This window comes from Eschrichtius robustus, chromosome 1, assembly GCF_028021215.1.
Source record: "Eschrichtius robustus isolate mEscRob2 chromosome 1, mEscRob2.pri, whole genome shotgun sequence".
In the NCBI taxonomy this organism is placed as follows: Eukaryota; Metazoa; Chordata; class Mammalia; order Artiodactyla; family Eschrichtiidae; genus Eschrichtius; species Eschrichtius robustus.
The window spans coordinates 27,588,316-27,611,838 of NC_090824.1; the positions used below are offsets into that span (position 1 = coordinate 27,588,316).

At 42.5% G+C, this 23,523-nt stretch overlaps 2 protein-coding genes across 4 annotated transcripts in view; one reads left to right on the forward strand and one right to left on the reverse strand.

Moving 5' to 3' along the window:
• NEK9 (NIMA related kinase 9) overlaps nt 1–12,364 on the forward strand; it is a 35,989-nt gene extending 23,625 nt beyond the window's left edge. Inside the window, exons 17-22 of one of the 2 annotated variants that reach the window (XM_068542328.1) lie at nt 1,452–1,622; nt 2,344–2,403; nt 4,796–5,004; nt 5,917–6,078; nt 7,599–7,808; nt 9,839–12,364. In XM_068542328.1, the coding sequence (XP_068398429.1) occupies nt 1,452–1,622; nt 2,344–2,403; nt 4,796–5,004; nt 5,917–6,078; nt 7,599–7,808; nt 9,839–9,961 (935 nt within the window). In that variant the 3' untranslated portion in view covers nt 9,962–12,364. The remainder of the gene's footprint in view (nt 1–1,451; nt 1,623–2,343; nt 2,404–4,795; nt 5,005–5,916; nt 6,079–7,598; nt 7,809–9,838) is intronic. The other variant, XM_068542335.1, reaches the window with a different exon arrangement.
• Nucleotides 12,365–15,157: 2,793 nt separating this feature from the next.
• Nucleotides 15,158–23,506, reverse strand: ZC2HC1C (zinc finger C2HC-type containing 1C). 2 transcript variants are annotated; one of them, XM_068542343.1, is made up of 3 exons: nt 23,347–23,506; nt 21,078–22,425; nt 15,158–16,047 (listed from the first exon to the last, which is right to left on the reverse strand). In XM_068542343.1, exons 2-3 carry the CDS (start codon nt 22,404–22,406, stop codon nt 15,784–15,786), a joined length of 1,593 nt encoding a protein of 530 aa, XP_068398444.1. In that variant the 5' UTR covers nt 22,407–22,425; nt 23,347–23,506; the 3' UTR covers nt 15,158–15,783. The 2 variants fall into 2 exon arrangements, with proteins under 2 accessions (XP_068398444.1, XP_068398445.1); XM_068542344.1 differs by lacking the exon at nt 23,347–23,506 and adding an exon at nt 23,276–23,339.
• Between the last annotated feature and the right edge of the window lie 17 nt (nt 23,507–23,523).

The following is a 23,523-nucleotide window of genomic DNA, read 5'->3' on the forward strand; positions in this document are numbered from 1 at the left end:
GTTTGCACCAGGTCTTAGCTGCGGCAGGTGGGCTCCTTAGTTGCAGTTCCCGGGCTCCTTAGTTGCGGCATGTGAACTCTTAGTTGTGGCATGCATGTGGGATCTAGTTCCCTGACCAGGGATCACACCCGGGCCCCCTGCATTGGGAGCGCAGAGTCTTATCCACTGTGCCACCAGGGAAGTCCCTCTCCCTTTATTTTCTAAGTGAGCTTATTACCTTAAATCCTCCCTGAGCACTGATAGCTTTAATTACCGTACCTGACTTCTAGACTCACTGGTTCAACAGTCCCTTGATTTGGATGTCTAAAGATAAAGTGGCTTTATAGCCCGGTCTTCCCAGGTTGGTCCTGATTCATGCCTACTGTCCGGGCTTAATCATTAATAGCACCCCCTTTTCATTAAAAAATGCCCTGATTTGGATAAGAGGTAATGGGCATCTCAAACAAACTTACTGTATTCAAAATCAAATTTCCGATCTTCTGTTCAAACCTGTTCCTCCTGCAGCCTTCCTGTTTCAGAAAATGGCAGCTCTATCCTACACCCCACATCCCATCCATTAGCAAATTCAATAGATTATCTTCAGAATATATCCAACCACTTTTTACCATCTTCACTATTACAACTGATCTCCCTGCTTCCATCCTTGGGCCCCTGCAGTCAGTTCTCCTCATGGTAGCCTGGGGGATCCTTTTAAATACCTACTGTTCAGAATCTCTACTAGTTTCCTATCTCAAACAGTAAAAACCAAAGTCATTGGAATGGCCTGCATGACCCAGACTTCAGTCACCCCCTGACCTCTTCTGTGGCCACCGTCCCCTCCTTTACTTTGCTCCAGCTGCAGAGGACTTCTGTGTTGTGTTTGTGATACATACTTTGCACTTTGCTATTCCCTCTGCCTGGAAAGCTCTTCCCCTAAATATCCACCTGGTTCTCTCTCACTTCAATCAGGTCTCCGCTCAAGTATCAACAAGTACTTCTCTGACTACCCTGTCTAAAGTAATGATACCCTACTATTATTGTTTATTTCCACTTTTCTTTATTGTTTATCTTCCTTCTTAGCACTTAATGCTACCTGAAGTAATTTATTTATCAGTCTCTGCCCACTAGAATGTCAGTTCCACAAGGGCAGCAACTTTGTTTTGTTCTCTGCTCTCTTCCTAGCACTTCCAGCAGTGCCTGTCATGAAGTAGATGCCCAATAGTTATTTGAATGAATGACCAAAAATGTTGAATGAGTGAATGAATGGATAGCAGTATGTAGGAGCGGTGGTCATTTTTACCTGGGTGGCATCAGGAGTTGTTTAGGCTTTATATAGGGGAATAAATAGCTTTCCCTTGTTTTATACATGGTGGAAAATCTTTTTAGCTCCAGGGCATAAAGATGGGGAACCCAGAAGAGTTGGGAAGCCAGTGTTCTGTTCAATTGTCTGCTATTTAATTTTTTTTGTCTAGATAATCACATTTTTGCCTGGGGCAATGGTGGTAATGGTCGCCTGGCAATGACCCCCACAGAGAGACCACATGGCTCTGATATCTGCACTTCATGGCCTCGGCCTATCTTTGGATCTCTGCATCACGTCCCAGACTTATCTTGCCGAGGCTGGCACACCATTCTCATTGTTGGTAAGGGTTCCATATGTGTTGGTTAGGATGGCTTTGACAGAGGATAGACCCACATCTAAGTTACTGGTGGTCACATTCTGGCAAACAGAAGTGTCCTGAAGAAAAGAAGCTACTCGTGTAAGTCTTCATAATTGTCATTGATACCATATCTAGTGGTAGGAATAGAACATTGTCGTTTGCTGTCTTATGATAACTTCAGGCTCTGCCCCCCTCGCTGTAGAATTTACTTCTAGTAGTCCACTAATTAGTTTATCTGTGCTCATGCTTTTGTGAGAAACATACAGTACACCTTTAAAAAGAAACTAAATCATAACTGCTTTCTGCATAAAGATTCCTTTGTTATGAACAAATTATAAAGGTCTGTGTGAAGGTTTACAAGTTCATTCTTTAGGTCAGTGGTTCACAACCTTGGCTGCGCATTAGAATCCCTTGAGGAGTTTTTAGAAATCCCATTGTCCTGACCAATTAAATCAGAACCTCTGGGGTGGGACCTAGGCATTTCTACTTTCTAAAGCTTCCCAGGTGATTCCAAAGAATAGTTAAGGTGGAGAATTGCTACATAGTTGAATATAGTTAGAGTAGCTATTGGTGCTTGGCTTGTAATATTTATATCTGGTATGAGAGATAGCAGTTATCTCCTAGATTAACTCCCTGTCCTAGGCTGTCACTTTTCCTGTCTCTGGCTGTAAACAATGCTTACCTACTGAATATTTTTCCTCAGAGAAAGTATTGAATTCTAAGACCATCCGTTCGAATAGCAGTGGTTTATCCATCGGAACTGGTAAGTAGCAGTATCTCAGGTACCAGTGGTTTTCTGAGGTGTGAGTCTTTGGGTTGAATTCCATGCAGCCTCCCAAAAAAGGAAATAGGAAATATCTTTGGGAAATGAGGAATACAGTGATCAAGAGGGAAGGTCATAGTTTGGTAGATTTCACAGTAAGTTATGACTTTTACATTGCGGTCAGAGGGAGAGTACATCTTTGCCACCACACATGTGGGAGTAATTATGTGGCTTGCCCAACATTGTATTGTGACTTACGTACTGTTTCTTTTCTTACAATGCTAGGGGCTATGGGTTCTGTCTACCCTTTACTTCCATAGTGTTCCCAGGGGTATTCCAATCTATAGAAGTAGTCCTTCAGAATAAGCTCTTAGAATTAAAAGTTGGCTAAACTTTCAATGTAGTTGGGAAAGTCAGCCCAAACCTCTCTAATACTTTTCCTTTGGCTGCTTTCTTCATGGTTCTCTTATTTGGGGCCATGCTAGGAAATTGAATCTGTGTTCCTTTTGGTTTTCCATTTGCTAGAGTACCTGTAGTCTTTGATGTCTCAGAACTGGATTCTGATATTTTGTGCAATCAAAACAGATGAAGACCCAGAATGAAAGCAGACTAATCCTCCAAAAAGACAGTTGAAAATCTGATCTAGACTTGTTGAGCTCTAGTTTACACAAACACACATCATACCTTTTATTAGTTTCCTTTAGTAATCCATTGCTCAGCATCTGTTTGTGCATATTAATATCTGTCACAAGTGATAAAATACCTTTTTGCTAAGCACAGCTGTTATATTACAGCTCCGTTTTACTGGAACAGTATTTAAAGGAAAAACATAAGATTAAAAGCACATGTCCATTGTCTGGAAAATATAAACTCTGTAAGGGCAACGATTTTTGTCTTTTTTTATTCAATAATTTTATCCACATTGCCTAGAAGAATGCCTGGCAAATGGTAAATGCTCAATAAATATTTGTTGGTTGAATATGTTATAACCATCCAGTGGAATATTATATGTGTTAAAATGAACAACATGTACAAATATTTCCATAATGTGAAATGTAAAAAGCAAGTTGCAGCAGACTACATGCCTTTTTATAAAGTTCAAAAACAAGCAAAATAAATAGTATATTGCTTAAGGATACCTAAGTATGTGATAAAGTTTTTTTTTTTGCAAGAAGAAATGAAAAATACAAAATTAATCAGAGTAGTTATATGTAGGTAGGAGGCCAGAGAAGGAAGGAATTCACAAGGCAGATGGAGCAATACAGGTAATATTCTTGTTCAGCCCTGTCCCATAGCTCTTTCTGCAATAATGGAAATGTTCTATGTCTGTGCTGTCCAGTATAATAGCCACCAGCCACATGTGGCTGTTGAGTAGTTGAAAAGTGGCTCTTGCGACTGAGGAACTGAATTTTTCATTCTGTTTAAATTTAAATAACCACATTTGGCTAATGGCTACCGTATTGGAAACTAATTGTACTTTCATGTAGTAGATGCATGTATGGTTATTTTGTTAGGCATCAAACCTTACACATACGTTAAAAATAGTCTTAATGTGTATGTCAAATGTAACATAATTTTTAAAAGCCATTTAAAACAAAAAAGCAAGCTTGAAAGGTTATTTTGGCATCTACAGTTCTGCTGCTTCGGTAGGATCACAGTGTGGCATGGTCAGTCCTCAAGCCAGGTTAGCTGGTGATCATAAATAAGCTTTTACATTTAACTTTAGAATATACCACGCAATTTTTTTTTTTTTTTAGCTTTGGCAAATTACTTTCTTAGTTATATTTTTCTTTGGTCCATATTAAAACTCAGTTTCATTTCCTGACTGTACATCAACTCATCTTCATTAAATGTAACTTGGAATATGCTGCATGATATTTAAAGAACCAGCCATCATATTTTTTAAATTCTTACGAATAGTCATTAAAGAATTTAATGAATTTAATGGTTGAGGACTTCTCCATTCAGGTGTTTTCCCGGAAAGGGAGTTAATGGTGAGTTTATCTGGCAACTTTAAGAGGTGTTTGGCTCAAATGTGAAAAAGCTTTGTATATAAGATGAACCTCTATGAAGGATGTTGGAGTCTGGGTATATCTGTTAAGGCATGGATGCTGTGGTTGGGGTGAGTATTCAGTAATGCTGTAGAACATTGATAATCTGCTGTGGACATAAGGATAAGCAAGTTTGGAAAGTAGAAGTGAATATTGCTATAAAGATACTGATACACAGTACCTTGTATAAAACTAAAAATTTAGTCCCAAGTATCTGACTTACACTGTTGCTGTTCTGCTTCACGCAACTCTAGGAACCTCTCCAGGGGTCGGTGGGGCTATCAGATGGTAAATCTTGCTGCATAGCAAAGCTTTCTATTTCTGTGCTGTGTATCTGTCAGTGGTTCAGAGCTCTAGCCCAGGAGGTGGCAGCGGTGGCGGTAGGGGAGAAGAGGAGGACAGTCAGCAGGAATCTGAAACTCCTGATCCAAGTGGAGGCTTCCGAGGAACAATGGAAGCAGACCGAGGAATGGAAGGTTTAGTCAGTCCCACGGAGGCCGTGAGGATCGGTAGTGGGGCCAGCAGCTCCTGTCCTGGCTGGCTTCGAAAGGTAATTCCTTTGGTAGAGGTACCTCTGTAGGGACTAGAAAGGATCTGTTTCCCATGTCCTATCCAAGCGTTTTGCAGCAGGCATCTAGGTTTCTGATTTCTACCTGAACCGAAATCACCAAATCTCTAGTCCTTTTTCTTCCTGACAAGAAAAGATATAAGATGTGCTCATACCTGTATTACTTAAATGAATGGAAATTAATGCAACCTTCCTTGAAGGCAGTTTTTATAATGCATGCATGCAAAGATTAAGCTTCTAGATTTTGTACTGTGGTTCTTAGAAGTAGAATATTGGGGCAATTGGAATGCCTTATGGTAGAGAAATGCTTTAACAGTGGTTTCTATGAGTGATGGAATTACTGGTGATTTTTATCATCTCCCTTTGCCCATCTGTATTTTCACATTTTCTACAGTCAACATTTATAGTTAGAGAAATTTTAAATTTTTTATCCGCCCCCCCACCAAAGAGAGAACCTGTAGATTTAAACCTCCCTCTATAATAAGATTAAACTTGATAGCTACATAGGAATGTGAATGGAGGAAGCAGCACACAGTTCTATCTAAAGCTTTAGCCTCAGCCTTTAGCAACCTGGCAGTTGGCCTCACTGCCATCACCTTAGAGCTTCCCAACTTACTGAATAGCCTGTGTAGACTGAGTGTGTTAGAGAAACATGTCAGACACTCCAAAATGTTCTTGGATTTGAGTTTGAATTCGCTTCACTATTCACTCCTCAGAGGAAGGAAGGAATGGCAGGATGTTGACAGGTAGGGCGAGCTATGTTTTAACCACAACTGTCCTGCTCCACTAGAGGGTGCTGATGTCACGACAGAGTGAAAGCTATAGCAAGAAGAGAATTTGGGTGAAAGTAAATGGCTCAAACAGAACTGATGAGATTCTTTCTCTTATACATAGGAGCTGGAAAATGCAGAATTCATCCCTATGCCTGACAGCCCATCCCCCCTAAGTGCAGCTTTTTCAGAATCTGAGAAAGATACTCTGCCCTACGAAGAGCTACAAGGACTCAAGGTGGGCTCTGAAGCTCCTTTGGAACACAAGCCCCCAGCAGGAGCCTGGGTAACTGAGCTTTTGCCTTTAAATCACAACTAGGTAAACAGTGGCTGTAAGCTCTGCCCAGTTCTCCTGGCCTCACTGTCTTCCCCTCTAGCTTCATTGGTTTCCCAGCTGCCCAGCATCAACTCATACTGTCTGTTCAGTAGTGCTTAAAGCCTCTACGCAAGGCTAAACTGATTTCTGTGGAAAAGTATCTACCCTTTCACATTTCTGACAGGCCCGCATCTTTCTATACCAGATGATTGTCTTTCTTTTCTCTCTGCCTCAGAAGTACCAAAACTGAAATTCCAAAATTCAAATCCAATTTTTCATGACACTGCTGGGGTAGGTTGGAGGTTCTAAATGTAAGTAAGAAATAATACTTGTAGTCTGCTGGGGGAGCAATGCATGTATACCTAACTTTGGTAGAAATCAAATTGTGGTAAATATCTCAATAAAACTGTAAACCAGGGATCATCAAACTTTTTCTAAAGGGCTACATAGTAATTATTTTAGGCTATGCGGACCATACAGTCTCTTGCAACCATTCAATACTGATATCGTAGCACAAAAGCAGCCAAAAATAATGCATAATGAATGGGCATGCTTATGTTCCAATAAAACTTTATTTACAAAAACAAGCAGTAGGCTGGATTTGGCCCGTGGGCTATCATTTGTTGACCCTTCCTATAAACAAAGTACAGTAGAAGAAGGGAGAAAAATCCAGGCTAGGATAATTGAAAAGCTTCCCAGAAGAGGAAATAAAGCCTTTGAAACTTCAAGGTAAACATTTTAATTCCTCTGTCAGTTAGCCGTCTTGAATTGTTTTGGCGATCCTGTTTACTGAACACCTCTTAAATCTCTTCTAAAGTGTGATCCACTACATTTCATGAATATTGACCCTTTTGAATCATGGTGTCCTCACTGTGATCAGAAAGACTTGTTCCATCTGGGAAGATCCCGCATGCCGTGGAGCACATAGAGTAGAGTGTGCCACAACTACTGAGCCTGCGCTCTAGAGCCCGCGAGCCACAACTACTGAGCCTGTGTGCCGCAACTACTGAAGCCCGCACGTCTAGAGCCCATGCTCCGCAACAAGAGAAGCCACCGCAATGAGAAGCCCGCGCACCGCAACGAAGAGTAGCCCCCGCTTGCCACAACTAGAGAAAGCTCGCGTGCAAAAAAAAAAAAAAAAAAAAAGACTTGTTCCAAACCAAATTGTGCATTCTCTCACTTCAGCATTTTAAATCGGAAGATATCAGTGACTTTAAAATTTTTCACAAAGTTCTCCAAAATAGATGATTATTCTTTTACCTTACCGTAATGCAGACTGAGGCACTGAGAGTTCTCTTGCTCTGTTGTGTTAGAGCCAGGTTCTATTGTAATCCCAGCAGTTTTCTGTTTCTCTTCCATTTACTTCGTGTGTATGTGTTTTATATTGTTACTTTAAAAGTAAAATCTGGTAGCACTTAGAGGACATTTGGATTGGGGAGCTGTAGCATCCGGGCAGAACCTCCTATGACCCTTTTCTCCTGTCTCTCTAGCCACCTCGGCTGAACCCTGCAGGAACATGCGCTGGGAAGGGAACACCCTTGACTCCTACCTGTGCATGCAGCACTCTGCAGGTGGAGGTTGAGCGACTGCAGGGTCTGGTGTTGAAGTGTCTGGCTGAACAACAGAAGTTACAGCAAGAAAACCTTCAGATTTTTACCCAGCTACAGAAGCTGAACAAGAAATTAGAAGGAGGGCAGCAGGTGAGAGCATTAAAAGAATAATTGAATTTCTAATTCTGTTTTGAAGAATCACAGAAACAAAACACCAATGCCTGAAATAGGCTTACTTCTTTGCAAGTACTTACCTTTTGATGATGTAACGTTTGTAATTAATCCCAGATGCTTGGTCCTTCTTCAGGCACCTGGATTGAATCATTTCATCACCTAACTTCCATTGTATTTTTGTTACCTTTGTTTTTTCTTCTACTTATTATGAAAAACTTTAAACATTACAGTTCAGTGGACACCCATACATCCACCATCTAGGTTCAACCGTTGTTAACATGTTGCTGTAATTATTTCAAATGTGTCTGTGTCTGTGTATGTGTGTATGTTTAAAATATGTGTAGGTATTTATGTGTGTATTTGAAATATGAGTGTGTGTATGTGCGTGTATTTTTTTTCCTTTTTCTTTTTTTGCTAAACCATTTTCAAGTAAATTATGAAAGTCATGACATAGCCTCCCTAAATACTTTATTACACATATCTAAAGATAAAGATGTCATTCTTCTGGAGAACCACAGTACTATTATCACAGTTAACAAAAATAACACTAGTATTCTCAATTCTCATCTAGTACCCTGTTGATACTCAAATTTTCCCAGTTTTCCCATAAAAATGTCCTTTATAACTGTTTTTATTAGACCAGAAACCAGTCAAGAACCCCCTTTTACACTATTATGTTTCTCATTTCTTTTAATCTAGAACAATTCCCTCCATCACCACTCCTACCCCCCCTTTTTTTTTAACATTTTTAAATTATTTTATTCAGTGATCCATACTTCCCTCACTGATTTGAAAGATCACATTTAATATATTGTAAATATCCAAATACACACGGGTTCATTTTTAGGCTCTCTGTTGCTTTGAGCTATTTAATTAGTCCTATTTAAAATACTAGAGTTTTGAATGTCTTGATTCCCAGTAAGGAAAGTCCTGTGCTCCTTTTTGTTCTTTTCCGGGGTTACATTGGCTATTTTTGCACATTGCTTCTTCTATATGAATCTTAGAATTCCTCAAAAGTGAAGTTTCTCAAAACTCCCTTTGGTATTTATATTGGAATTTATTAGATTTGCTTTGAATTGTATCTTTATTTGAGTAGAGTTGACATGTCTGTAATGCTGAGTCTTCCCAGCCTTGAATAGTTATTTATTCAAGTCTTCCTTTATGTTCTTACATAAAGTTTTATCATTTCTTAGAAGTCTTGTGCATTTCTTTTTGGATTATTGTTGTTGTCATCTACCCCCGTTTTTTAAAAAAATTTCCATGGCATTGGTTTGTTGAAGAAACAGGGTCAGTTTAACAGAATGTCCTACATTCTGGATTTGCCTTATTTTCCTGAGACATTGCTTATCTTATTCTTCTGTCACCCTGTCATTTCTGTGAACTGGAAGTTAGACTTAAGGCTTGATTAGGTTCAAGTTAAACATTTTTGGTAAAAATACTTCACCAGTGATGCTGCTTGCGTCGTTTTTAAAGGGCCATAGTATTGCTCTATATAGAGTGAACTAGGTTAGGGAAATACTGTCAACCTTGGCTTTGCCATTTACCAGGTTTATGTGTTTGGACAAATTACTTTGTTTCTCTGAGCCCTGGTTCTCACCTGAAAGAAGAAAATAGTTGTTGTATGGTTGTTTTGAGGATTAAATGAAATAATGTCTATGAAAGTACTTTGGAAAGTAATATACACACTTGAAGTAAGCATGGAGTGATTGGCAGCTGTAGGAGGGAGGAGGATTGTTTTGCCTAGGGCTGTTTGAGTTCTAAAACTGAAGAGTTCTGCATCCCAGAAAATCCTGCAGTCCTGGGCAAATCACGACACTTGGTCACCCTACCTGCAACAAATGTACAAGTGTGGACTTTATCTAAGGTCCTATTATTAAGGTAGTAGTATGAGCTCCTCACAAAACCATGGCTACACATTCTTAGAGGTCGGCATTGAAAATCTAGTCCTGAAATGCTGTAACTAGGTGGCAATGTTGTTAACCTGGACCTGTGTTTTATCTGGACAGGTGGGGATGCATTCCAAAGGAACTCAGACAGCAAAGGAAGAGATGGAAATGGATCCAAAGCCTGATTTAGATTCAGATTCCTGGTGCCTCCTGGGAACAGACTCCTGTAGACCCAGCCTCTAGTCTCCTGAGCCTGTATAGCCTCCAGGAAACTGGAATCCAAAGACCTTCACAGCACACTTACTGAACGCAGAGAGCGCTTTCCTGGCTTCGTTCACTTGCAGACAAGGAGCGGGCGGCGGAGGCTCTGAAGCACTTTCCATGTACACTTGGAGAGTAGCATTGCCTATTAGATAGGATCTAGGAGTGGTTTTGTGTTGGAGAATGGAAGGGCCCCATGGCCCTGGCTTTGTCCTCAGTGACTGCCATAGCAACAGCAGCTCTGTACCTCATCTGGTGATCCCACCTTTGAAGAGGAGACACAATGCTTACCTTAATTTTGCTGGTAGCAGCTTACATCCCACTCACCATTTTCGCCATTAATTGGAAGCTGCCTTGGGAATTCAACACCAGGCATTGCACCTCTGGGTGGAGGAGGTTAAAGTGTAAAGCTGGAGTGGGCTGGAACCAGGTGTGGCCCATCCAGGGTCATCTGGAGAGTGGTGAAGTGTTCTAAGCCCTCTCAGGAGCCTTAGTCCAGGAAAGTATGTCTGGTGGAGTCAATCTCCGGCTTGTTTTCGGAAAGTTCAATTATTTTGTGCAGCTAAATGCTTGAGGAGGAGCAGTGGGCTTAGATTGCTTTTCCTCTGAGGGTTGAGTGAGACTTCTTCAGTGAGGAGTAGAGAAAGAAGGGTAGGTCCCTCCTCGTCACACAGCAGGAGTGTCAGGCTGTGGCCAACGCAGGGTGGGATTTCCTAGCTTTGGAAGATTCCTCTGAGAGATGAGGCATCTCATAGAGAATTGAGTCTGTGGGGCAGTAGGAATGGACTTCAGAGGAAACCGTGAGGGGAGGTCCTGCTTCAGCTGCCTCTACTCGGTGTCTTCGAGAGGGCCAAGAGTGACTGAGTCTTCTGCCCCTGAGAAGACTTCTTGTGCCTCTGCCTTCATGGCTCTTAGGGTTCTAATCTTGACATCAGCAGCCCCAACCACTCCCTTTCTGTATGTCTAGTCAGTATGTTTCCCCTTTTGGTGTTTTATGAAGCCATATCAGTGAATCTGTATCATCTTTCCTACTTGAGCGGCCCAAAGCCAGCCCCCAGACCAGGCAGTCCCTGAAGCCTAGCAGAACAGGAGGAGCCTGCCAAGTGAGAGGAATTTGGCTGAGAGCTCCCTTCCGATCCCCGTGTCTTCATGTCCTTGTAGACAGGAGCAAGCTAGCTTTCCCAGAGAGAGAAAGTGTCCTAGAAACGTTTGATGGCTTCACTTAAGGATGTGAGCATTGTGTTTCCACCTAGCCTTTAGTATTTTGAGTCACAGGAGCTGCCTTGATGAGTCTCATATTCTACCTCCCTAGAAAGAGCTAAATTAATTTTTGTTTCATTTTCCCCAACCAAAAAATGAATGTTTGATATCTATTTAATATTTTGGAAGGACCTGTGCAATGGAAATTTTGCCATTTCCCTAAACCTGGTGGTGTAAAGGCTGCTGCTCCGGGAAAACCCCTCAGCTGGGGATGGGCAACTCTATTCAATGGGATCTTCTTTGGTTTAATATTCCCATTGTTTTCTCAATTCTGGGAAGCCTAGTACAATGGTACTAATGTAATCACTGAAGCCTTTTCTTAAAATAAGGGAAGGGGCCAACCCTGGATTAAAGTTGCAAGTTCTGGGGACTTGGGGTTTGCAACAAACCCTAACAATGGGTTTTGATTCATCACGTAAATGCAACTTTGATTTTTTTTTTTTTTTAAGGACTGACTGGCCTTTCACGTTCCTGTATCCCTCATGCTCACCATCTCAGCAGGCCTGAGAGGCAGGGTCATTTTGGGTGTTAATCATGAGTATTGCTTCTGCCATGGAACCGAGGAACATGGGCACGTTGCTGAGACTATGGGATGAAAGTGAGCACTGAAGGGAGGGTGAGAGCTGGGCTCTTGGTCCGGAGGGGAAGTCACTCTCTAGCAGTGGAACGCTGGGGTCGTTTTCTCTAGCATGTTCCCTTGGGAAGTCTAGGTTTGCTGTTAATCTGGCTGAGAATCTAAGTTCTGTGCCTTAGAGACAATTTGCACTTTCCCAAATTGTGCCTGGGATAGCCATATGATTTTTCCCACCAAAAAGCTACGCAAACAGAAACCAGTTCAAAGGTGGTAGCCATGCATCAGATAAAAAGTAAAAGGTGAGGCAGCAGAAATGCCTTTGAATGGTTTTCTGTAGCTAATTCTCTTAAATTGCGTCCTACTTTTCTTTATGTAGTGCTAGGTGTTTTAAGTTTTCCAGTAGTATTGCTTTTGAGTTATAGTATAACCCGAGTTACCCCTCTGCTCTGACATTGTTGCTGAAGAATTAGCTTATTGTTAGCCAGATGTTTGAAAGGTTGAGGGTGGAGTGGTTTGACATTTCTGTTTTAAATAAACATTTAAACTCTCAATCAGTGCTATGCCTCAGTGAGCCTACGCATGGACCTTAGTCACTAGGGATAAAACACGCAGACTCTAGGCCTTCGTGAATTTTTGATTCAGTGAGTCTTTATATAAATAAAGAAATAAATGGTCTTGTAACAGAAACAATGCAAGGGACATTTGCACAGAAAAAATCTTTGCTTCTTGCCAGTTTCTTTTTCTTACTAATAGAATCATTTTTGCTGCTACAACTTTTTTCCCCCCAAAACTTCTAAAATATAGTGCTTAAAATGCAGAAGGAGAAAAAGATGAGCCATTAAAAGAGGAAGGGTCATGTCTTGTACTTATCTCCACAGTGGGCTTTTTCAGGTGATACTGCCAGTTTATGTTTGTAAAACTGTTTTCCCTCACAAAGGCTGAACTGTATTTGGTCTCCCTGGCATAGCCAAGTTGTAACTTCTCTTGGCTGAACATTTCACTGAAGTTTAGAGCAAGAGCAGACTTAACTCACATTTCATTTGATTTTGCCGTATATTTGGAAACATTCATAATAGAACAACTCTGGTGCAAGGATGTATTGTAAATGAATTATTTCAAATGAGCATCCTTGGGCCTCCAAAGAAATATTATTCATGATAGTGTCAGGGCAGAGGGGGCTGTAGTCAGGACTACGAAACAAGTTCCTTCCTGCCGCAAAGCAAAAAAATCATTTATTGCTTCAATGATTAACTATGGAAATAAACATGCTGATCACTAAACCTCACAGAATTACGAACATTAGGGAGAAAAACACTATCACATCTCTGCTACCTCCTGTGTAGTTGTGAAAAGTGACAAACTGATGACCTAAAGCAAATGTTGGCCAAAGGTGCTGTGCTGCATTCAATACACTGCATATACTTTTTAACGAAGTGAGTTTCACCGTAAGATTTTTTTTCATTGCTTAACCTTTTGAACTTTAAAATTTATAGCATCTACTTGCACTAAAGGTTCTTGGATAAAGTAGTATAACACACGGACATTAACAAGCAGCATTTATTTATTCTCTGTCATCCTCTGCTATCTAGGAAGAGACGTAGATAGAAAAAGGTTCTTCTTCCCAAAGATCCGATCAAGCTAAATTTAAAAGGCTAATAGATATTCCTGATATAATCAAAGGCCTAAACATGTTGAGATCAAAGGGAACACTATGGCATTGACGTTTGTTCCTCTAGCAGCATAAGAAAGCACTCCTCACACACACAACAATTGTTCTCCCTGGAGGCCCCTGGTCTGTGACCTTTATAACCATCCAGGGGTTCCAGACCAGGCAGGCAAGGCAAATAAGTGAAGCACGCCAGGCGGGGCTGTGGTGATCTGCGTGCTCCACCCCATCCGGAAGGAGCAACTGATTCTAAAGCCCACTCAGTTGGTGCTATATAGGGTTGCAGGCCCAGGGTTTCCAGAACTTGCAGTTTTTCAAAAGATGCTCCATATCCCAATTTTTTAATGTCGGATTATATATATATATTTTTTTTTAAATTTATTTGATTTATTTATTTTTTATTTTTGGTTGCGCTGGGTCTTCGTTGCTGCACGCAGGCTTCTCATTGCGGTGGCCCCTCCCGCTGCAGAGCGCGGGCTCTAGATCGCGGGCTCAGTACTTGTGACGCACGGGCTCAGTTGCTCCGTGGCACGTGGGATCCTCCCCGCCCAGGGCTCGAACTCATGTTGCCTGCACTGGCAGGCGGATTCTCAACCACTGCGCCACCAGGGAAGCCCCGGATTATATTTTTAATACTATGTCAGTCAAATAAAACATACCTGCGGGGCAAAGCAGTCCACAGGCTACCACTGTGTGACCTTGGCCACCACTCATTCTAGTCACCTATTGCTTTTACCATCAAGTGTGAAACTTAAAGTGGGTACCTCATGAAACTTGACTGGAGAATGTATATATTGGGTTAAATATCCAGTGTCTCTCTGAGTTTTCTTTAAATGACCAACCAAAAGCCCTATTATGTGATACCTCTCTTTCTTTGTAACAGTTATGAAGAGCATAAAGCAATATATGCTGTTTTTTGAAACATACGATTTTTTTTAGCCTAGTGTCTAGCAGCTTCACAGCTAAAGCCTTAAACTTGCATATCAAATTGGTCTGATCTGTTAGCCCAGCCACTGAGCAGAAGCTGCAGAGGAAACGGAACAAGAGTGAGTGGCCATCTGTAGTTTAGTAAATGTGGTTTTGTGGTCTGCACAGTCCCCTTTGCCCAGGTCAGGTTAGGTGATTTTTCTCCAGTGTTTTAAACTAACAATTTGAGTGATGCTCTCAGGACAGTAATCTTACTAGTATTTCAGATCTGTTGTGTTAGCTTCATCCTACCTGAACTGATATCTCCCCCATCAGACATGACCTTATCACATCACTTCTCCCGTTTGACAAGTCTAAGACTCACTCATTTTATTATTTGTTTAATTTTAAATTCCCCAAACCCATTTATTGAAGGCCTAATTATGAAGGTTACTTGCAGTAGGCACGATTCTGCCCAGAGAAAATTTTAGATCTGGTATCTTTTCCTTCAAAGTTTAGTTTCTAGAATAGAAGTTTACTGTGATGTGATCAGCAGGGACATGTGACACCAGAATGTCCCAGGTTGCTTTGATGGTACATTTTGCTGCTTCATTTTAAAAGTCGTTAAACCAACCTGATTTGAAAGCAGAGTGCTAGCAATAGCTGAAACTGAAGTTCCTTCCTTCCTTTTTTTTTTTTTTTTTTTTTTTTTGGACATATGAAATCCATTAGGAAGGAACAACTACAGAGACATAGTGTGCTTTCCCCCATCCCTACCCTGTAAAGTATTGTACATAAAGATGAGGTTCCCTTTATTACACAGTACAACATGGGGAGGGTTTAGGACATACTGGCGCCTGAACCTTCCATACTTGTATTGACTTTTGGCCAGGACCATGTATTGGGGAGGTCATTTGTCTTACAGCAAAACTGTATTTTTTATAAGATACCATGATCCTCTGATACCAACGAGCCAACTTCTTGGCAAGAACAAGAGGAGTTAACAGAAGCCATAGACATACATGTAGAGGCAGCGGCAAGAAGGCACAGCAAATGCAGGCACTTAACTAGCACAAACCACAATCAGGCTTGCAAGAAGAGAGCTTTAATGTAGCCTACTCGCTACTCTTACGTGTCCTCACCCATCAGTTCTTAGGGCAATAACATGAGGCACACCAGCCGGAGGCGGTGATTTAGTGGGAAGCTGAGGCTTCCTGTTGCCTCCTGCTGCTTAGCAATGGGGCTCGCTCTCTTCACCGATTTCAGCTCTGCAGGCAGACCTGGGAGATGTAAAAGTTGTAGTTCTTTCTGCTCTGCATCAAATTAGTCTACTCCCATTTACTGCTGAAGAGAAGCAGAGCCTTCTGGACTATCGAGGAGGTTTCCACTGCTGTCTGCTCAACTGCAGTGCTTCCTTGGAGGCAGAGGGCGGTTCCTGATGGTCTTACACTTAGGAATGTGCCACTCTGCCACCTTGGGAGCAAAGTGGCGGCTACAGTGAGGACACTGAATATAGTCTGGATTTTCTGCAGGCAGGATGGGAGGTAGGTCGGAGGGGTTTCCACCCTTGGCAATTACCTGCTGGACCTCTCGAGCCTGACGGAGGGTACGGATGAAAGATTCGTGCTTCTGTTTCCAGTTGCTCTTCCAAGGAGGTTCAGCCTGTAAGTTGAAGGAAGACTGATCATTTAACTTGGTGTCTATCTCATCCCCTTCCTGAGTCTCCGTTAGAATGACAGGAAATTAAGGTCAAAGAGAACAGGAAAGAAGCAACAATGATAACTGACTTGCCAGAGTGGAGGCACTTAAACCAGCCAACACCCAACGCCCCCGGGGCTGCAGACTGGTTCTGGTCCGCCACCTGTTAGGAACCGGGCCGCACAGGAGGAGGTGAGCGGCGGGCGAGCGAGCAAGCGGAGCTGCATCTGCTGCTCCCCCATCACTCGCATTACCGCCTGAACCATCCCCCTCCCTGCCCCATCCGTGGAAAAATTGTCTTCCACGAAACCGGTCCCTGGTGCCAAAAAGTCTGGGGACCGCTGACTTAAACTAAGGGCCTGCAAAGGCGGATAGTACTGAGAGGCAAGCCGTACTTCCCAGCAGAACCCCTGAGAGGCTCAGTGCTTGGAAATACAGGTAGTGGGAAGGGGGAGGTACAGGGCGGAGAACAGGTTGGCTCCCAGGGCTCCTCTCCACCTTGCACATCCAAGTGTCCAACACTTCCAGCACCCTCTCTGGAGAAATTGAACCAGACAGGTTTCAGACTCAGGACATCCAGGCACAGTGGAGAACAGGGTTAATCTAGGGGCTGAAAATGGAGATTAAGGGCAAGTGTACACAATGTATTGTGGAATTAACTGTCAGCTTCCTTCCCCGACTCAGCTCCCAGAGTACCAGACACAGGTACCCTCATAGGAGGCAAGGGAATGGGAAAAAGGATCAAGATGGAAAGTAGAAAAGATTAGAAAATTAGGAAGTCAATCTAGAAAGTCCAACACTGACTAACAGGAGTTCCAAAAACAGAAAGCACAAGGAGGAAATTATTAAAGAAAGAAGACAATAAACATTCCTAGAAATAAATATCACTATTCTTGAGATTGAAATGGCCTACCCACTATCCAACACGATCATTGTAGAATTTCAGAATAAAGAGAGAATCCTATAAGCTTTAAGAAAACGAAAAAAATCTATAGGTTTCATATAATGGAGCAGAAATCAAAATGGTATTAGATTTCTCAACAGTAACATTGGATGCTAAAAGCTAGTGGGGAAATGCCATAAAAGTTCTAACAGAAAATAATTTTCCAGCTAGAATTCTCTACCTGGCCAATTCATCAATCAAAAATAAAGCTATTATATAGATATTTTAATTCATCCCAAGACAAAAAATATGCCTCCCATGCACCTTTCTTAATAAAGCTTCAGCAAAGCAAAGAGTAAAGCAAGAAAAAGGAAGACACAGGATGCTGGAAACAGGAGAGAAGCAGAGAGAAGTTCCAAACAACAGGTCTGCACCAGGCCTGGAGAAGAACCAGTCTGGACTGGAGCAGGAAGAAAAAGAATGGTGGGATGGAGGTTCCAGAATAAAAAAAAGTCAAACTGATAGAAAAACATTAACAGGTGTCTGATACTGGGCAGATCATTCAGGGGAAAAAAAATAGAGTTAGGTATGTAGGAAACCAAGCAAATTAAAACATGGGTCAATTATTAACTCTGGGTGCATGTGGGCAGGGGCAGAATCTGTTCACTCAGCAGTGAACAAAATTTATGTGGTTATTATCACATAAATAGCTGACTACTGGTTTAACCCAAAACTGTGATTTCACTACAATGGAAGGATAAGGGAAGGAGAAAAGTGGGAGGAGAGGGGATATGAACCCAGAGTGTCCATAAGAGGAGGTCAACGGATAATGTGCAAAATTGATAAATCAAGCAAATAAGTATATTATTTAGAAATATGGAAATGCATACCAGAAGAGTCATCTATCAGAACTGCCTGTGGGAGCTAGATGAGGGGCCAGAGAGGGATGAGGCAAAATACTGTTGATCTGCATTATAGGTCACTTAGTACTACATGATTTTTTAAATGTATTCAAATACTGCTTAGATGAAAATAAAATTAATTTTAAAAAGAAGAAAAAAGAAAGCAAGCAAGTAGCTGCTTGGTGATGAATATAGGAAGAGTTGTTATCAAAGGAAAAGGAAGGATCCATCAGGAAAATCTTACTGAAACAGACAAGGCAAGAGAATCAGAGTGTTAGAGATGGTATCTAGGAACCTTTAGAATTGAATTAGGGGAAAGTTCCTCAACTATATGATACTTATACTTTAATTCTTCATTGTATTGAAGTTTATTCAATTAACACTTATTAATCACAAAGCACAAAGATATAGTCTCTATGCTCAAATACATAAGGTCTAGTAGAGAGACAAGAGTATGAGTCTGCTGGAAGTTATGTGAATATTAAAGGATAAAAGAAAAATCGCCTGTTCTTGCAAGTACACTGAAGGAATAACAGAGAGACACAAACCACTCAGCTTACAAAGGCACAAAGCTTTGGAATAGAACTTGGGACAGTCCAAGGAGAGGAGTCCATCTCAATCCAGATCCTTTCTGCCTTGATGTCCTCAATGCAACATATTTCCTCAAACTAGTTTCCACAAAGCTAGGGCATCTGATCTCAGAAACCCTTTCTTTTTTTTTTTTTGCTTTATTGCTACTGTATTTGGGAATTTAAGAAACACAAGATTCTTTTAGGTTCTGGCCAGAAATAAACCACTATAGTGGGACAGAGAATACCCCAGTGGATTATTGGGTTGACCAGAAAGAAAACAGGAAAGAACAGAAACTGATGATCATATCATTATCTGCAAGGGCAAAACGTTGACTTCTCGTTGGAAACCGGATTTCAGGGAGATGGTCGCTAAACATGGAAAGGACTTTCTTGTAGTGATCTCCCATATCGTACTGAAAGAAATAACTAACTGCAAAAGACTTCTCTTAACAGCCACCACATAAGCGTGAGTTTTTAAAGGCCCCGCAAATACACACGTAAACTGTAAAGTGCTAATGGACAAGAGGTGCTAGCGTGGCAGTGGGAGGGTTGGAAGGAAATGAAAATAGAATAACACTCTCATAGTTTACGAGACTCAGAGCTGGACGGGGCTTTGAGATCATGTGGTCTAGGCTTTCCCACATTTTGATCATTTGCATACCACTTTCACTTCATCCCCCTTACTATTTTTCTTTAAATTCATGATTCCTAGAAATCAAGGGCTTACTATGTTTTACTTTTCTAATACACATTACAATTACTGAAATAAAAAATGCATGTCAGCATGCCACACTTTGAGAAACACTCATTTACAACCCCAGTGTTATAACCTTGACAAGGTGGTAGAAGCTTCACCAGACAATCTTCTCCAGATCTGACTGTCCAAATGTGCCTATGAAGTTCCCCCAAATGTATGGAAGTGTCTCAAAGTCACTTTTTACAACATTTTTCTGCATCTAGGAATGTTCACCAAAGATGAAGTCCTCTAATCCAGCAATCCCACTTCTGAGCATATATCTGGAGAAAACCATAATTCAAAAAGACACATGCACCCCAATGTTCATAGCAGCACTATTTACAGTAGCCAAGACATGGAAGCAACCTAAATGTACATCAGCAGAGGAGTGGATAAAGAAGATGTGGTACATATACACAATGGAATATTACTCAGCTATAAAAAAGAATGAAATAATGCCATTTGCAGCAGCATGGATGGACCTGGAGATTGTCATACTGAGTGAAGTAAGTCAGACGGAGAAAGACAAATATCATATGATATCACTTATATGTGGAATCTAAAAAAAAAAAAATGGTACAAATGAGCTTGTTTCCAGAACAGAAATAGAGTCACAGACGTAGGGAACCGACTTGTGGTTGCCAGGAGGTAGTGCTGGGGGGGAATAAATTGGGAGATTGGGATTGAGATATATACACTACTGTATATAAGATAGATAACTGGACTTCCCTGGTGGTGCAGTGGTTAAGAATCCTCCTGCCAATGCAGCGGACACGGGTTCGGGTCCTGCTCCAGGAAGATCCCACATGCCACGGAGCAGCTAAGCCCATGCACCACAACTACTGAGCCTGCGCTCTAGAGCCCACGACACAACTACTGAGCCCACGTGCCACAACTACTGAAGCCCGCGTGCCTAGAGCCCGTGCTCCGCAATGAGAAGCCACTGCAATGAGAAGCCTGCGCACCGCAACGAAGAGTAGCCCCTGCTCGCCACAACTAGAGAAAGCCCGTGCGCAGCAATGAGGACCCAACACAGCCAAAAATAAATTTTAAAAAATAAAAATAAAAAATAAAATAGATAGCTAACAAGGACCTACTGTATAGCACAGGAAACTCTACTCAATATTCTGTGATGGACCTATATGGGAAAAGAATCTAAAAAAGAGTGGATATATATATATATATATACGTATAACTGATTCACTTTGCTGTACACCTGAAACTAACACAACATTGTAAATCAACTATACTCCAATAAAAATTATTTAAAAAATAAAGTCCTCTAACTTTAAGGTGTTTACGCTGTAAATGGGGAGAAAAAGAATTCCAAACAATTGTGTTTCATGTATTTACTAAGAAGGTATATCAAAATTAGCCAATCTTGAAAAAATAGATACAGTTATAGGAGTGGTAGCAAGTCCTAATCTTGGGAGGTAGCAGAATATATTGCACAGAGCGAAGAATTCTCTCAGGGTAGTGAAATGCTTCATAATATTTTTCTTTATATTTTTCATTCTCTTAAATTTTCTAAAGTAAGTGTTTATTACTTTTATAATCAAAAGGACATATATTTTTTAAGTCTAGATTTTTGGAGTAATTCTGACCCAGATTTATATGCTGACTGTCATTTAAGACTGTTTGTGATCTCAAGCAAGTTAACCTCTCGGACACTTGATTTTTGAACTGATAAAAGATAATGAAATCTTCACAGGGTTGTGGTGAGGATCATATGAAAAGCTCCCATCACTGTGACTGGCACACAGTAGTAATCAATAAATCAAACGTTAATTCTCACTTTCTCCCTATATGACACATGAAATTTTTTTAAAGAAAATGGATGAGGATATAAGAGGCTCTTAAAATGATCCCCACTCAAGGCAAATCCATAAGGCCCTTGTTACCTTGACTGAGGCTGGTCCCTTCCAGTTCAAGTACTGCTCTAGTTCTGTGCCCTTGGCCCGGGCCCTGGAGGAATCAAACACTTTCCTCTTGGAACTCTGCATCCTGCGGCAGACGTTGGAGTGTCTCTCCAGCCTGAGCAAGAGAAACTTTCGGCCACAGTGGCTGCACTCGCCCAGTTCTGGCTCTTCAGTGGAACAGCTGGAGCCCGAGGAGTGTGGTGCCCTAGACAAGCTAGAATTGCTGGTGGACCTCCGCAAAGCACTGAGTGGCGCTTCTGAAGCTTGAGAAAACGTCTCCTTCAATCGCCCTGAGAATCGGTCTCGGATGTTGTTATTGCTTGCCACCAGTCTTTCCCTTTTGAGCTTCTGAATTCCATAATCAGAGAACTGGAATGGACTAGAATTTTCTTGAGACCGTCCCCAAGTTTCATCCTCTCCCGTGTCTCTACTGAAGACCTCCTCAGACATGAATTCTGGGGAGAAGATAGGTTTGTATGTGGTATTGCTGTTGCCTTTAACTCTCCTCCTGGGGAGTACCATTCTCTGTAGCTCTCTTTTTTCGTTTTCCTCAGCCTGTTCTTTTTCCTTCTGGATCCTTCGGAGTTCCTCCTCTGTCTTCTTCAGCTTTTCCCTCAGAAAAGTCTCTTTTCTGCGGATTTCCTCCTCTAAATTCTCCCCTGCAGCTTCTAGTCTTTGGATCTGCGTCCACTCCATCCTATTGGGGTTTGCCATGACCCTGTCCTCCTGACTGGCAGCAACTGTACCAACCACAGATGAATTCACCCAGTTCCTTGAACCAAAGCTACAGTATGAAAACTTTCTTGGCTCAGGGGGTCTTGGAGAGACATTCTGGTTCCCATCAGTGCCAGCCTCATCTGTACTATGGGGCTTCCGATGAAACACAGGTTTCAGTGGGTATGCCCGGTCCACCCCAACTCGCTTCTTCGTAAAGGAGATGAATTCCTGGTTATTTGCTTTGGGATACCGGGATTGAGGGCCTGGTGAGTAAAACAAACACTTTGCTTGGCCCTGGGGATTGCTTCTTGAATCTTGCTGGCTGATTCCAGCACAGCGGGGATAGGAGTAGCTCCGGGCTTTCGTGCAGGTGTTCCATTTGGGGTGAGTGTAGAGATTATCCAGCGTCAGCTCTTGGTTGCTCAAAAGCTTCTGCTGGAAATTGTTCCTCGGGTGCCCCATAGAGGACCGCTGGGAAGAGTCACCTTTTTCAGAGGGGTCTTGCTTAGCTGAATGGAGCTCTGGAGCTTCCGTTTTATTATGTGGGAGCATAATGCCCAGAGGCAGAGGCAGTGCCAACTGGAGACCAGCCATTCAGGGCATGGACTGAAGCCTAGGGGAGATTTAAACCAGACATATGTGAGGAGTTTGTCTGAGGTTCACCTCGGCTGCTAAAGTAAACTGTTACTACATTTGTCCTACCCACATTTTCCCTTAGACTTTTTAGGGACAGTGGTGCTGGGTCTGCCAGAGCTTTCACTCAATAAACATTTGGTGAACACTTATTATGTCTTGCGGGTGCTTATTAGGTCCTGAGGATAGAAAAAGGAATGTGATACAGGTGTTCCTGTCACCTGGCTTTCCTTTGCATCAGTACCAGCCTCTGCCATACACAGCATACTCCGTAGCAGGTGGAAAGAGCTATTGGATTGAAAGTCAGTTTTTAGGCCTGTGACACAGGACGAGCAGCTTCCCCTCGCTGGCTCCAGTTATTTCACCCGTAAACTGAGGGGTTCTCTCAGAGTTACAGGACTCGAATTTAGGGACCTTAGGACTCCGAGTCTAGCCCCATCATTTTATAGGTGAGAAAACTGCGGCCCATTGGTAAGTGACTGGCACAAAGAGCTCTCGGGGCTTCCCTCCTGCCGGAACAATGCTTGACCCCAAAGAGCACAGCTGCTGCAGCTCAGGGCCTGCAGCAGATGCCTGGCTGGCAAACCCTCACCCAAGGAGTCCCCGCGGCACAGACGTCAGAAGGTCTGTAATCTGAGAGGCGGGGACCACCTGATCTGGCCGCCACGGGTTTTAGATCCGGAACGCCTAAGTCGCATTCTGTCCCGGAGGGCTCAGCCGGGAAGCCTCTACTGGAGACTCCGCTTTGGGGACAAGCCCTCGCTCTTCAGTCTGTCGGGCCCTTGGGAGGTCGAGGTGCTGACCCCATGTCTTCCCGCCCTTCCGCGTACCTGAGGCTCTCGAGGACAGCTCCTACTCAGGGGAAACCCCAGGACTTAGTTTTCCTGACCCCACACCCTACCTCCACCGACGGCCGCGCAGGCGCTCTCAGCCTCTGTTTTTTCGGTTGCCTGGAGACGGGAGAGCGTGGGCGCCCAGCCCCTCCTCGCCGCGAATTCCACGGTGGGTGGGTGGGTGAGGCGTGCGCAAGCGCAGTCCGCACACCACCGGGCACCGCCCCGGGCGCGGGCGCGGTCGA